This window comes from Pongo pygmaeus, chromosome 21 (assembly GCF_028885625.2).
Source record: "Pongo pygmaeus isolate AG05252 chromosome 21, NHGRI_mPonPyg2-v2.0_pri, whole genome shotgun sequence".
Taxonomy (NCBI): domain Eukaryota; kingdom Metazoa; phylum Chordata; class Mammalia; order Primates; family Hominidae; genus Pongo; species Pongo pygmaeus.
In genome coordinates, this window is record NC_072394.2 from 18,268,793 (window position 1) to 18,282,675 (window position 13,883).

Here is a 13,883-nt window from a genome sequence, read left to right on the forward strand (position 1 = left end):
TTACTTTATTTTTTGCATTAAGTTCTATTTTGTAATATATTAAGATTGAAAGTCTAATTTTTTTGCTTCAAATTTGCCTAAACATTTTTCCAACCTTTTTTAAAAAAAATATTTTGGGCATCTTTTCATTTTGAGAGTCTTTCATAGACACTATGCTGTGGGTCTTTTTCAAAAATCCAATCTGTGTGTCTCAATATTTTATTTACCGAGGTATTTTTATTACCGTTATGCTAGATATCTTCTCTGTTATTTTCAAACCTTTCTGTTTACCGTATTTTCTCATTTTGTGTTTGTACACCCTCCTAGTGATGTGCCTTTGGATGGATAAACTGAAGTTTCTTCTGCTTATTCGACTGTTTTTGTTCCTGTGGTTACTGCTCACTTAGCTTCAGGGCCATTTTCATGCTCATATCCCCTGTGGCCTCCAGTTCCTGTCAAGATGGTGAACTAGCAGGGCAGCTGGCTTCTTTCTGAAATCAATGCTAGACAGACTACAGAAATGACAAGGAAACTTAAATTCTAGTGACCATCAAAGAATAACAAAACAAAAGCTACGTGAGACTCCCGAGTGACTGGCGGCTACAGGTTGGCTCTTGTTTTGAAGCAATTTTTCACCATAGAAACTGGCAGCAAATTCTAAGACTTCAGGTACCAGGGCCCCAGGGAAAGAACAGGACAGTGCAAGATTTCTTTCAGCAACAGGAGTTGATGACAACCAGTGGGGTCAAAAGTCTTCTTTCAGGGAGTTACATGGCCCATCCCAAATCTCCTGGTATGGTGGTATGAAGGGTTGAGACTATTCGAATGTTGAAGAGGGGTAAATATATTTTGCATGTAGAGCTTGTAGGTGTGATTGAGGATCTTGGAATGGGGAGATTATCCTGGATTATCTGGGCAGGCCCAATGTAACACACAGGACCTTATAAGAGAGAAGCAGGAGGGTCAGAATCGGGGTCAGAGATAGAGATGTGATGGTAGAAGCAGCAGAGAGTGAGAGAGGGAGAGCAAGTGAGAGAGGTTTGAAGATACTCCACACCTGGCTTTGAACATAGAGGAGGGGACTGTGTTTGTCAAGGTTCTCCAAAGAAAGAGAAGCAAAAGCATATTTATATATTTATTGCAGGCCCTTGCTCACACAATTACGGAGGCTGAGAAGTTCCATGACCAACCACCTGCAAACTGGTGAAGCAGAAACGCTGGTGGTGTAATTCAGACCGAGTCCGAAAACCTTTCTGGAATCACTGCTAGAGACACAACCGAAGTTGTTGGTGGTGTCTGAGCCTGAAGGCCTAAGAACCAAGAGCTCTGATGTTTGACGACAAGAGAAGATGATGTCCCAGCCCAAACAGGGAGAATGTGTTTGCCTTTCCTTCACCTTTTTGGTTTATTCTGGCCATTAATGGATTGAATGATGCCCATCCACACTGGTGAGGGCAGATCTTTTTTTGCTCTGTCACCTATTCAAATACTAATGTCTTGCAGAAATGTCCTCACAGACATATCCTCACAGAAATAATGTTTTACCAGCTACCTGGACATTCCTCAGCCCAGTCAAATTGGCACATAATATTAACCATCAGAGACCATGAGCTGAGAAATTTAGTCAGCATCTAGAAACTGGAGGGGGAAGGAAATGCACTTTCCTTTAGAGCTTCCAAAAGAAATACAGCCCTGTCCATACCTTGATTTTAGCCCAGTGAAAGCCAGTTTGGACTTCTGACCTGCAGAACTGAGATCACACATTTGTGCTTTTTGAAGCCACCAGATTTGTGGTAATTTGTTACAGCAGCCACAGAAAATGAATGCAGGTGGATTCCAATTTTGGAAGACTGTTAAAATTGCTTTATTAAAAGCATTTTTTAAAGTTGTTCTTTTTTCTTTTTAAATTTTTAAACTTTATTTTATTTTGGGGGGTACATGTGAAAGTTTGTTACATAGGTAAACTTGTGTTATGGGGGTTTGTTGTACAGATTATTTAATCACCCAGACATTAAGCCCAGTGCCCAATAGTTATCTTTTCGGTTCTCTCCTTCCTCTCACACTCTACCCTCAAGTAGGCCCCAGTGTCTGTTGTTCCCTTCTTTGTCTTCATAAGTTCTTATCATTTAGCTCCCACTTATAAGTGGGAACATGCAGTATTTGGTTTTCTGTTTCTATGTTAATTTGCTGAGAATAATAGCCTTCAGTTCCATCCATGTTCCCACAAAAGACAAGATCTTGTTTTGTATATTTTACGGCTGCATAGTATTCCACGGTGTATATGTACCACATTTTCTTTATCTAATCTGTCATTGATGGGCATTTAGGTTGAGACCATGCTTTTACCATTATGAATAGTGCTGCAATGAACATTTGCATGCATATGTCTTTATGATAGAATTATTTATATTACTTTGAGTATATACCCAGTAATGGGATAGCTGGGTCTAATGGTAGTTCTGCTGTTAGCTCCTTAAGAAATAGTCATATGCTTTCCACCATGGTTGAACTGATTTACACTCCCACCAACACTGTATAAGTGTTCCATTTTGTCCACAACCTCACCAGCATCGGTTATTTCTTGACTTTTAATAATAGCCATTCTAACTGGTGTGAGATTTTATCTCATTGTAGTTTTGATTTGTATTTCTCTAATGATCAGTGATATTGACCTTTTTTTATATGCTTGCTGGCCACATGTATGTCTTCTTTTGAAAAGTGTCTGTTCATGTCCTTTGCCCACTTTTTTAATGGGGTCATTTGTTTTTCTCTTGTAAATTTAAACAAAGTTCTTTATAGATTCTGGATATTAGACCTTTGTCAGATGCATAGTTTGCACATATTTTCTCCCATTCTGTAGGTTGTCTGTTTACTCTGTTGATAGTTTCTTTTTACTGTGCAGAAGCTTTTTAGTTTAATCAGTACAATTTGTCAATTTCTGGCTTGTTGAAATTGCTTTTGGCATCTTCATCATGAAATTTTTGCCAAAGCCTATGTCCAGATGGTATTTTCTAGGTTATCTTCCAGCGTTTTTATAGTTGTAAGTTTTACACTGAAGTCCTTAATCCACCTTGAATTCATTTGTGTAAATGGTGGAAGGAAGGAGTACAGCTTCAATTTTCTGCATATGGCTAGCCAGTTATCGTAGCACCATTTATTGAATAGGAAGTTCTTCCTCCATTGCTTGTTTTTGTCGGCTTTATCAAAGATCAGATGGTGGTAGGTGTATGGCTTTATTTCTGGGCTCTCTATTCTGCTGCATTGGTCTATGTGTCTGTTTTTGTACCAGTAACATGCTGTTTTAGTTACCATAGCCTTGTAATATGCTTTGAAGTCAGGTTGATTCTTCCAGGTTTATTCTTCCCATTTAGCACTGCCTTGACTATTTGAGCTGAATTTTGGTTTCACATAAGTTTTAAAATTGTTTTTCTAATTCTGTGAAGAATGGCATTGGTAATTTAATAGGAATAGCCCTGAATCTGTAAAGTGCTTTGGGCAGTATGGCCATTTTAACAATATTAATTCTTCCTATCCATGAGCATGGAATATTTTTCCATATGGTTGTGTCATCTCTGATTTCTTTGAGCAGTGTTTTGTAATTCCCATTGTAGAGATCTTTCACCTTTCTGGTTAGCTATATTCCTAGGTATTTTATTCTTTTTGTGGCAATTGTGAATGGGATTGCCTTTCTGATTTGGCTCTTGATTTGGCTATTGTTGGTGTATAGGAATGCCAGCGATTTTTGTAAGTTGATTTTGTGTCTTGAAACTTTGCTGAAGTCGTTTATCAGCTAAAGGAACTTTTGGGCCAAGGCTATGGGGTTTTCTGCCTTTTGCAATAGCATATTTAAACCTTGAGGACATTATGCTAAGTGAAATAAGTCAGATTCAGAAAGACAAGTACTGCATGATCTCCCTCATATGTGGACTCTAATAAAAAGTCGAACTCATAGAAAGAGAGTAGAATGGTGATTACCAAGGGCTTGAGGGTGAGGAGAAAGGGAGATACTGGTCAACTGGTACAAACATTCAACTGTAAGAGGAATGAGTTCTGGAGACCTCATGTGCGGCATGGTGACTACAGTTAATAATAATGTATTGTATACTTGAAGTTCGCTAAGGGAGTAGATCACAGGTGTTCTCATCATTAAAAAAAGGTAACTATATGAGGGGATGAATATGCTAATTTGCTTGATTGTGATAATCATTTTGCTATCTATCTATCTAAGCATCACACGTGCACCCTCTGTATAACTTTTTATTTGTTAATTATGCCTCAATAAAGCTGGAAACAAAAAACCCTGCAACTACTTCCCCCAAAAGACCATAGAAATCTCAAAATAAAAGAAAAATAAAAAGATGGAAATATTTGAAGAAATTATGGAGATACATTTTCTAAAATTAAAGGAAAACAAAAGACCTCAAGTATAAAGGTTTGGTATCGATAAGCTGTGCTACGTAAGAAACAGCCTCAAAATTGATAGCATGCAGCAGTGAGGATTTACTCCTGCTTGAAAAGTGTGCAAAGTAACTGGAGCAGCTCTCTGAATATGTTCAGAGAAAGCCCAAATCAAAAATTTCTAAGTAATATCAACATGATGATGGTGTGTGTGTGTGCGTGTGTGTGTGCAAGTGAGTGTGCATGCTTGTGAAGGCCAAAGGAGTATAAAAGTGTTAAGGGTATACGATTTGGATCTTTTACCTAGTTAACAACCACCACCACATACTTCTCCAAAGTCTAAAACCTAGAAATACTGCTTTGATTCAGTGAATGTGTATGTATCAGTCAGCTGTTGGCCCAGAAGTGCTGCATAACAAACCACCCCTATCCTGTAGCTAACCACAGTGAGCCTTCATTTTCAGGCACATAGGTCTACAGGCTGACTGCCCCTTGGCTTGTCCAGGAGGCTTGGCTTTACTTCAGGGTGTCACAGCTGGCCTCACCAAGGGGAAGTCTGCTCTACATGCATCCTGGGGCGCAGATCGGGTGCTCCTAGACTCAGTGAGTCTCTATGAAAACATGGTTAACCCTGACCAATAATACAAATAGTACAAATCAAATAAATGGAACATAATCATCTATTCCATGAAGAAAGGCTAGGTTGAAGGCAAAGATATGAAGAAGCAGGGATTGTCATAGGTCAATACTTCTCTAATCAAACTGGGATCTGAATATCAGCAGAATTTGGATCACATGGGGAGTTAGTTAGAAATGCAGAATCTAGGCCTTGCCTCAGACCCACAAACTCAGCACTTGCATTTTAATAAGAGTCCCAGGTGGTTCATGTGCACATTAGTATCAGGAAGTGCAGATCCACTACAATGATTCTCAAACTTGGCTGCAGATTGGAACCCCTGGGGAACTTTAAAAACAGCTGGCTTCCTGGACCCTGTTCCAGAGATTCTGATTTTATCAGTGAGGTATGCCCTGGTGTTTTAAATCTCCGTCAGTACTTTTAACATGCAGCTGGATTTGAAAATCATGAATACATAATTAGTAAGTGACAAAGATTTTGGCAATCAATAATAAATTTAAATTTGCATAAAGCTTTGCATCAATTTTCCATCTAGTCTTTTATTTTACAAAAATACTTGTGTAACATCATGAAGATATTGGAAAGGGATTGGTCACTGCAGTACTGTTTGTAACAGCTGAAAATGAGAAACAACTGAAGAATCTACTCATCGGGAGAAAGTTTAAATACAGCATAATGCATTTGCACTCTGCAATGCTTTGCCACCTGCCTGACAGATTCCTGCCCACATGTGTTTTCTGTACGTTGCCCTTGCTCATAGAACCCATTAATCTTTGCAGCCTGGGAAGAATGCTCACCTCTCTGCCTCACCAGGAACTTTCTGGACACTGATTTGGGATTTTCACAGAAAAGCAGAAGCTTTGAGAGCGTAACAGGTGCATGCCCCCCTCCTCCCACTAAGGGCCAGGCCTGGGCATCAAAGTGGGCCATGTGACCCTTATCCTGGCAGGACAGGGCAGGGGTTACTGTTGGCCCAAGCCAAGGGAGTTCAGAGGCCAGGCATTCAGGAAACCAGAGTCATTGGCACAGGTGGGCAGAAGATGCCAGAGGGGCCCTGTATTAGTCAGGGTTCTTTTAAAGGGACAGAACTAATAGGATATATATATGTGTGTATATATATAAGGTTAATACTTAATAAACTCCCCTTTATATATATATAAATAATATATATGTAAATAATATGTATATAAAAGGGAGTTTATTAAGTATTAACTTACATGATCACAAGGCCCCACAATAGGCTGTCTGCCAAACTGAGGAGCAAGGGGAGCCAGTCCGAGTCCCAAAACTGAAGAACTTGGAGTCTGATGTTCGAGGGCAGGAGGCATCTAGCATGGGAGACAGATGTAGACTAAGAGGCTAGGCCCATCTCTCCTTTTCACATTTTTCTGCCTGCTTTATATTCGCTGGCAGCTGATTAGATTGTGCCCACCAGATTAAAGGTGGATCTGCTTTCCCCAGCCCACTGACTCAAATGTTAATCTCTTTTGGAAACACCCTCACAGACACACCCAGGATCAATACTTGGTGTCCTTCGATCAAATCAAGTTGACACTCAGTATTAACCACTGCAGGCCTCTGACTCTGAGGGCAGAGCAGGAGGCATTTGCCTGCTCTCTGTGACCCTGTGAGAGCTGTTTAGACCAAAGGCCCGAGGCTGGCAAATGGGAGATGTCCTCACTGGGACAGGACACAGGTGCTGAATTACATCACAAAGCATAACCTCCCTGCAGGGTGTGGACTCAGAAGGGCAAGAGAGACCAGGACCCTTGACTGGGCCACAGGCATGAACTAAGAGTGCCGAAGACCCAGGAGAACCACTGATCAGGTCAGCACCCAACTCCACAGGGAGTAGGAGGGAGCTGCAGGCACAGCAGGCTGAAAGTCCACCAAGGGCTGAGGCCACAAGGCCTCTGGGGCAGCCACAGTTTTCATGATCACATCATACAGGACTGAGAAGCAGATAACAAGAGTGACGTGCACAGGGGTAGGCATAGACACATTGGGGCCTAAGGGGAGAGGAACTCTCCCTAGACACACAGATTGCTCTCAGGATAAGGAGGGGAGGCTGGTAGAGAGACTCCTTAACTGGCATTCCTGGGTGAGTTTCCTTGGAGAAAGAGAGGACTAACCCCAAAGAGTGACCCTAATGGCCTGTCTTGAATCCAGCTGGGCTGACACTAAGAGGAGTCAGCGTGTGGCTCGAAGATTCTTGAACCCACAGCAGCAGCCGCGGCCACCCCATCCTGCCCACAGCTCCAGCCCTGAGAGGACGAGGAGGAGACTCGACTTTGCCTCTTGCCCAAGGGACCATGCCCAGGTGCCGGTGGCTCTCCCTGGTCCTCCTCACCATTCCCCTGGCCCTGGTGGCCAGGAAAGACCCAAACAAGAATGAGACGGGGGTGTTGAGGAAATTAAAACCCGTCAATGCCTCAAATGCCAACGTGAAGCAGTGTCTGTGGTTTGCCATGCAAGAATACAACAAAGAGAGCGAGGACAAGTATGTCTTCCTGGTGGTGAAGACACTGCAAGCCCAGCTGCAGGTAAAGGTGTCTCTCCTTTATAGGCAGACATTTGCATATGGCGGCACAGTTGAAGCCAGACTGAAAGACTGGGCATATGAGAAAAATGACAGTATGCAAAAATCCTAAATATGTGAATGCTTAAGAGCATAGACACTTCCACAGCATTAATAAGGCAGTGAACACACAGAGCGCTTTCTACAAATGCTTGCGCTGTTGTTCTAAGTCCTTTGCATAGATTAACTCATTTAAACCCCAAACTGCAAATCAAATGTTCATGTATTTGCTAAGGTTGGGAGACAAATAGAGCGCTAGCCATGAGAAAAGATCTGTTAAAGAAAAGTGAGTCCGGGTGAACCTGGACCCAACTAGCAGACACTCCTTCATCTCCTCCTGTAATCCTTTGATGCCAGATGAAAACAGATTTAAATGGACATCACAAGTAGCCTTGATTGCATTCAGTCACTAATGAATTCAACAAATACTAATGTCCTGCTATAAGCCTACTGCTGTTCTACTCACTAAAGACTCAGCACAGAACAAGACAGGCAAACTTATGCCTGCATGGGTCCTTATGGACTGTGTGCTGAGCTGGTGGGAGGGGTTTTGGGTGGGGAAACCCCAGAGGATCGGAGGTTTCACAGTAATCTGAGGGACTGGGGCCTAATGTGGCTGAGGGGGCTGTGCCCTGGTCGGGCCTGTGTGAACCTGAGCATCTCAGGCCCAGGAGAGCTGATGGTTCTGAAGAGCCCACCTTTCACCTCTCAGTCCTTACTGAGCATGCAGCATGCCCTGGGCTTGGGGACAGGAATGGAATGAGAAGACCTTGTCTTCAAGGAGGTGACAAACTGGAGAGGAGTCTTTACTCAAGTGTCCGGCTCCAGGAGGCTATGGAGCTCTGACTGATCTTGGTGTACACAGGGCTCCAGGCAGTGGGCATCTTAGCCTTCCACTAAAGCTCTGTCTGGGGGTGAGGGAGGAAGGAAAGTGGAAAGGACGAGAGTGAGAGTAATTTTTTTTTTTTGCCAAAACTTTAAAAAAAATACAACTTTTTTGAATAAAATTGCATAATTGTTAACCAACAGGTCACAAATCTTCTGGAATACCTTATTGATGTAGAAATTGCCCGCAGCGATTGCAGAAAGCCTTTAAGCACTAATGAAATCTGCACCATTCAAGAAAACTCCAAGCTGAAAAAGGTAGGTGATGAACCACTGGTCTGTAACGGCCTAGGCAGCTCTGAGCCCAAGAGAGAAAGCTGAGGCACGCAGACCTTCCCTCTGAGGTCTGGAGGGCTCCCAGTGTTTAGCCCCAGATAGCCAACCCTGTGGCCTTTAGAGCAGAAGATCCAGGGCCACGGAACATGGTGGAACCCTCTGAGCTTCTTTCTCATCCTTCATCCTGCAGAAAGGATGTTGTCAAGACCACTCTTATCTCAAGGGCTCCATTGACTTCTGGCCTTTCGATGCAGGCAAACTGGACAAAACGTAATCACCAAAAACCTGTCCTCTTGGGTCCAGACAAGCCACCCGCTATTCCTGGGCCCACAGTCAATCATCCCCGTACAAACACGAAAGGAACTTTATTCATTCACTCATCCACTCATAGAAACTTACTGAGCACCAGGTGCTACGTGCTTTACACCAGGTCTATTCTGGGTGCTGGAGATTAAGCAATGACTAAGCCAGATGGTGGCCCCGCCCTCCTGGGTTTACAGTTGATTTTTCCTGGGGTCAGTCCAGGTTTGCAGGAAGGTTGGGGCAAACCCAAAGACTCCCAACAAAAGGAGGACTTGGCCCAGGGGCTTTTTGGCTTCAAGCCTGTATTTTTTTTTTAATCTCAGAGCAGCTCATACGCCAGTACTTGGTCCCAGACTGATGAAGGCCTGAGCATTCTGCAGGTTTGCCCAACAGGTGCATCACTGCCCCAGCCTTTACATTGGTGGTTCTCCAATGTAAGCAGGCATCACAATCACTTGCAGGTATTGACAAACCCTGATGACTGGGTTCCACTGGCAGAGTTTCCAATTCAGTAGGTCAGGAAATGGGGTCTAAGAATTTGCATTCTTAATGAGTTCCCAAGTGGTGCTACTGCTGCTGCTGCTGCTGCTGCTGGCCTTAGGATCATTTTGAGAACCACTGCTTTATGCACTGCCATGGCACAGGAATTTGCAAATACATTTATGAACTGCCCTGCCATTATATTTGATGAAAACTGCCTCTGTATGCTCAGATGAAACAAACCCTATCATTTCCAGCTCACAGTAGATGACCCATCAGGACAAACATTTCAGCAGTGAGCTTGTCCGAATGCTATCTGATCTTTTATGCTTATTTTATCTTTTACTGGTATTAGGAGTATGGTTGCTTTAAATTTATATTTTCTCCCAGGCTTTTAGGGATTGTAGGAAAGTTTTTGCTTTTGGCAGTTTGTAGAAAATATTAAAGTGCATTAAAGAAAATTGTTCTTAAGGAGCCCACTTGTGTCTAAGATTTCCATGATACGTCACAGTTTTTAAGACATACATGTTTAAGCAGACATTTGTCAATAATAAAAACTTTCTCTTTTTCCAAGCAGATGCTTTTGGTTTCCCAAATTTGATGTAATTTGCCTATAAAGTCATCTTGATCCAGTACTTTTTATTGCATATTTTCAATACTCAACAGGGACTAAACTTTCTTCTTTCTGACTTTGTCTGCCTCTTAACTCCTGGAAGTGCCCCAGTGATTTCAGTCTATTTGAGATGGCCTTTGCAGTTTGTCCAGGACCACTATCTCTCTGCCTACCCATCTATTACCCAACCATGTATCCATTCATTAATGTGTCACATACATACATACACATAGGATATTTTATTTGTCATTTCAATATTTTGAAAGAAAAGCAGAGTTTTTTGGAAGAAAAGATATGTTAGGCCCTAGAATTTTCTAAATTGCTCTTGACTTGTTATTAGAACAAAAGGGATTTTAAAAAGTTTATTTTAGATTCAAGGGTACACATGCAGGTTTGTTATAAGTAAATTCGTGTCACAGGGATTTGGCGTACAGATTATTTCATCACCCAGGTAGTAAGCACAGTACCCGATATGGTATTTTTTTCCGATCCTCTCTCTCCCCTGCCCTCCATTCTCCAGGAGGCCCCAGTGTCTGTTGCTCCCTCTTTGTGTCTATGTGTTCTCACTGTTTAGCTCCCACTTATAAGTGAGAACATGTGGTATTTGGTTTTCTGTTTCTGCATTAGTTTGCTTAGGATAATGGTCTGCAGCTCCATTCATATTACCGCAAAGGACATTAACTCATGTTTTATGGCTGTGTAGAATTCCATGGCATATATGTACCACATTGTTTTTTTATCTAGTCCACCACTGACAGGCATTTAGGCTGACTTGATGTCTTTGCTACTGTGACTAGTGTTGTAGTCAACATACATGTGCATGTGTCTTCATGGTATTCCTTTGGGTGGGATTCCTGGGTTGAATGGTAATTCTGTTTTTTAGTTCTTTGAGGAATCACCTCACTGCTTTTCACAATGGGTGCACTAATTTACACTCCCACCAGCAGTGTGTAAACATTCCCTTTTGTCCATAACATTGCCAACATTAAAATGGATTATTTAATCAATAAAATAACATACTTTAGTTAACAATTAGAATCATTTCATTTACATTGTATTAAAGAGAATTAAACATAATGTCAAGTTTATATCTGAACTTGCACCACAATGTTATGATTATTAACATTTCTTGTCTTCCCGTGGTTAAAATAGAACAGAGATCCCTCTGGGCAACTGCTGATGGCTATGAAGTCTGCAGCCTCTAGCTCTGCAGATTCCTGGGAGCTCGCTCTAGAGTGGTGACCCATCTCTCAGCATACTCCTAAACTGACACCTAGCAACAAGACAATTGCTTTTCTTTTTTTTTTTTTTTTTGGCATTCTACTAATTTTTGTTGTTGTCATCTTTTTCAGAAATTAAGCTGCAGCTTTTTGGTAGGAGCACTTCCCTGGAATGGCGAATTCACTGTGATGGAGAAAAAGTGTGAAGATGCCTAATGGTGTTTTGGGGCATCCCTCCAACCTCTGTGACTACTTTATCCATGAAAATAAAACAATGGCAGGTGGGAGGCTGTTCCCAACGTGCTTTCTTCATGCATACCTCTCTGCTTGGTGTTTTGTTTTTTAGTTGCATGTATGTAGGGACAGAAGATGGGCATGTCCAGCTCCTCTTTCCTGGCACCAAACACAGCCATGCACCTTTGGTCAGCTTGATTGTCTACCCGTCACCAAGTACAAAGGTTAGGGTGAGGTCTGATTCCATTCCCTACAGCAAATCAGAGTATTGGGGTAAATTCAGCTAGATATCGGGCAAAATTCCCCCCCGATATTTCACGTAGGTTCTTTTCTATTTTCCCTAAGTGTCAGCCAGCCTGAGAAATAAAGGGACAGAGTATAAAGGGAGAAATTTTAAAGCTGGGTGTCTGGGGAGGCATCACATGTTGGCAGGTTCCATGATGCCCCCTGAGCCTTAAAACCAGCAAGTTTCTATTAGTGATTTTCAAAAGGGGAGGGAGTGTACAAATAAGGTGGGGGTCACAGAGACCACGTGCTTCACAAGGTAATAACATATCACAAGGCAAATGGAGGCAGGGCGAGATCACAGGACCACAGGACCAGGGTGAAATTAAAATTGCTAATGAAGTTTCGGGCATGCATTGTCATTGATAACATCTTATCAGGAGACAGGGTTTGAGAGCAGACAACCAGTCTGACCAAATTTTATTAGGTGGGACTTTCCTTGTCCTAATAAGCCTGGGAGTGCTACGGGAGACTGGGGCTTATTTCATCCCTACAGCTTTGACCATAAAATATGGCCGCCCCCCGAAGCGGCCATTTTAGAGGCCCACCCTCAGGGACGCATTCTCTTTCTCAGGGTTGTTCCTTGCTGAGGAAAAGAATTCAGCGATATTTCTCCCATTTCCTTTTGAAAGAAGAGAAATATGGCTCTGTTCTGCCCAGCTCACAAGCGGTCAGAGTTTAAGGTTATCTCTCTTGTTCCCTGAACATTGCTGTTATCCTGTTCTTTTTTCAAGGTGCCCAGATTTCATATTGTTCAAACACACATGCTCTACAAACAATTTGTGCAGTTAACGCAATCATCACAGGGTCCTGAGGCGGCATACATCCTCCTCAGCTTACGAAAATGACAGGATTAAGAGATTAAAGTGAAGACAGGCATAGGAAATCACAAGGGTATTGATTGGGGAAGTGATAAGTGTCCATGAAATCGTCACAATTTATGTTCAGAGATTGCAGTAAAGACAGGCATAAGAAATTATAACAGTATTAATTTGGGGAACTAATAAAAGTCCATGAAATCTTCACAATTTATGTTCTTCTGCCATGGCTTCAGCCAGTCCCTCCGTTCAGGGTTCCTGACTTCCTGCAACACAGAGAAGGAATCCCTTTTGCTTGGGTAACAATCCCTTACAGAGGTCTGCACCCACTGGGGGCTAACTCAGCAGGTTCCATCTGGATGCTTCCTTTGGCCTGAGGCTCTTCCTGTCTAAGAGTCCCGAATGGACAGGTCATTTGGGCTGGGGACCCCTGTGACAGAACTAGTAGCCCTCCCCTGTGGGATCTCTATAAATTGGGGGATTTGTGTTTCTTCCTGTATTAGTCTGTTCTCACACTGCTGATAGACATACCTGATACTGGGTAATTTATAAAGATTAGAGGTTTAATTGACTCACAGTTTCACATGGTTGAGGAGGCCTCATAATCATGGCAGAAGGTGATGAGGAGCAAAGTCATGTCTTACATGATGGCAGGCAGAGAGCTTGTGCAGGAGAACTCCCATTTATAAAACCATCAGATCTTGTGAGACTTATTCACTACCACAAAAACAGTATGAGGGAAACCACCCCATGATTCAGTTATCTCCAGCTATCCCTACCTTTGACACATGGGGATTATTACAATTCAAAGTGAGATTTCAAACCATATCACTGTGTATGTAAACAATGGTCACAAAGACAGAGGGGTGGTGGCAATAAGTCTTGAAGGATAAGCTGTGTTGCATTGTTTGCACATGTCTGTTCATGGGTGTACGTGTGTGCATGTATGTGTGTGTGTGTGTTTGTGTGTGCATGTATGTGTGTGTGTAGAGAGAGAGAGGGAGAAGGGAGAGAGGGAAAGGGGACTTGGAGAAGGAAGTAGCCAAACAGAGACAAGAGCAGGAGATAAAATTCTCTTGAAGAAAGTAACTGTTAAACAGATGTGTCTAATAGAGAATTATTTAATGGGTGGAGTTTCTGCAAAATGAAAAGCTCTGGAGGTTGTCTAATGTGAATA

At 42.4% G+C, this 13,883-nt stretch overlaps 1 protein-coding gene across 2 annotated transcripts; it reads left to right on the forward strand.

The window, feature by feature from the left end:
• Nucleotides 1-6,745: 6,745 nt before the first annotated feature.
• LOC129022066 (cystatin-8) lies at nt 6,746-11,687 on the forward strand. Of its 2 annotated transcripts, none has more exons than XM_054468191.1 (4): nt 6,746-6,842; nt 7,184-7,557; nt 8,622-8,735; nt 11,502-11,687. In XM_054468191.1, exons 2-4 carry the CDS (start codon nt 7,327-7,329, stop codon nt 11,583-11,585), a joined length of 429 nt encoding a protein of 142 aa, XP_054324166.1. In that variant the 5' UTR covers nt 6,746-6,842; nt 7,184-7,326; the 3' UTR covers nt 11,586-11,687. The 2 variants fall into 2 exon arrangements, with proteins under 2 accessions (XP_054324166.1, XP_054324167.1); XM_054468192.1 differs by having other exon boundaries at nt 6,767-7,001.
• The last annotated feature ends 2,196 nt before the right edge of the window (nt 11,688-13,883 follow it).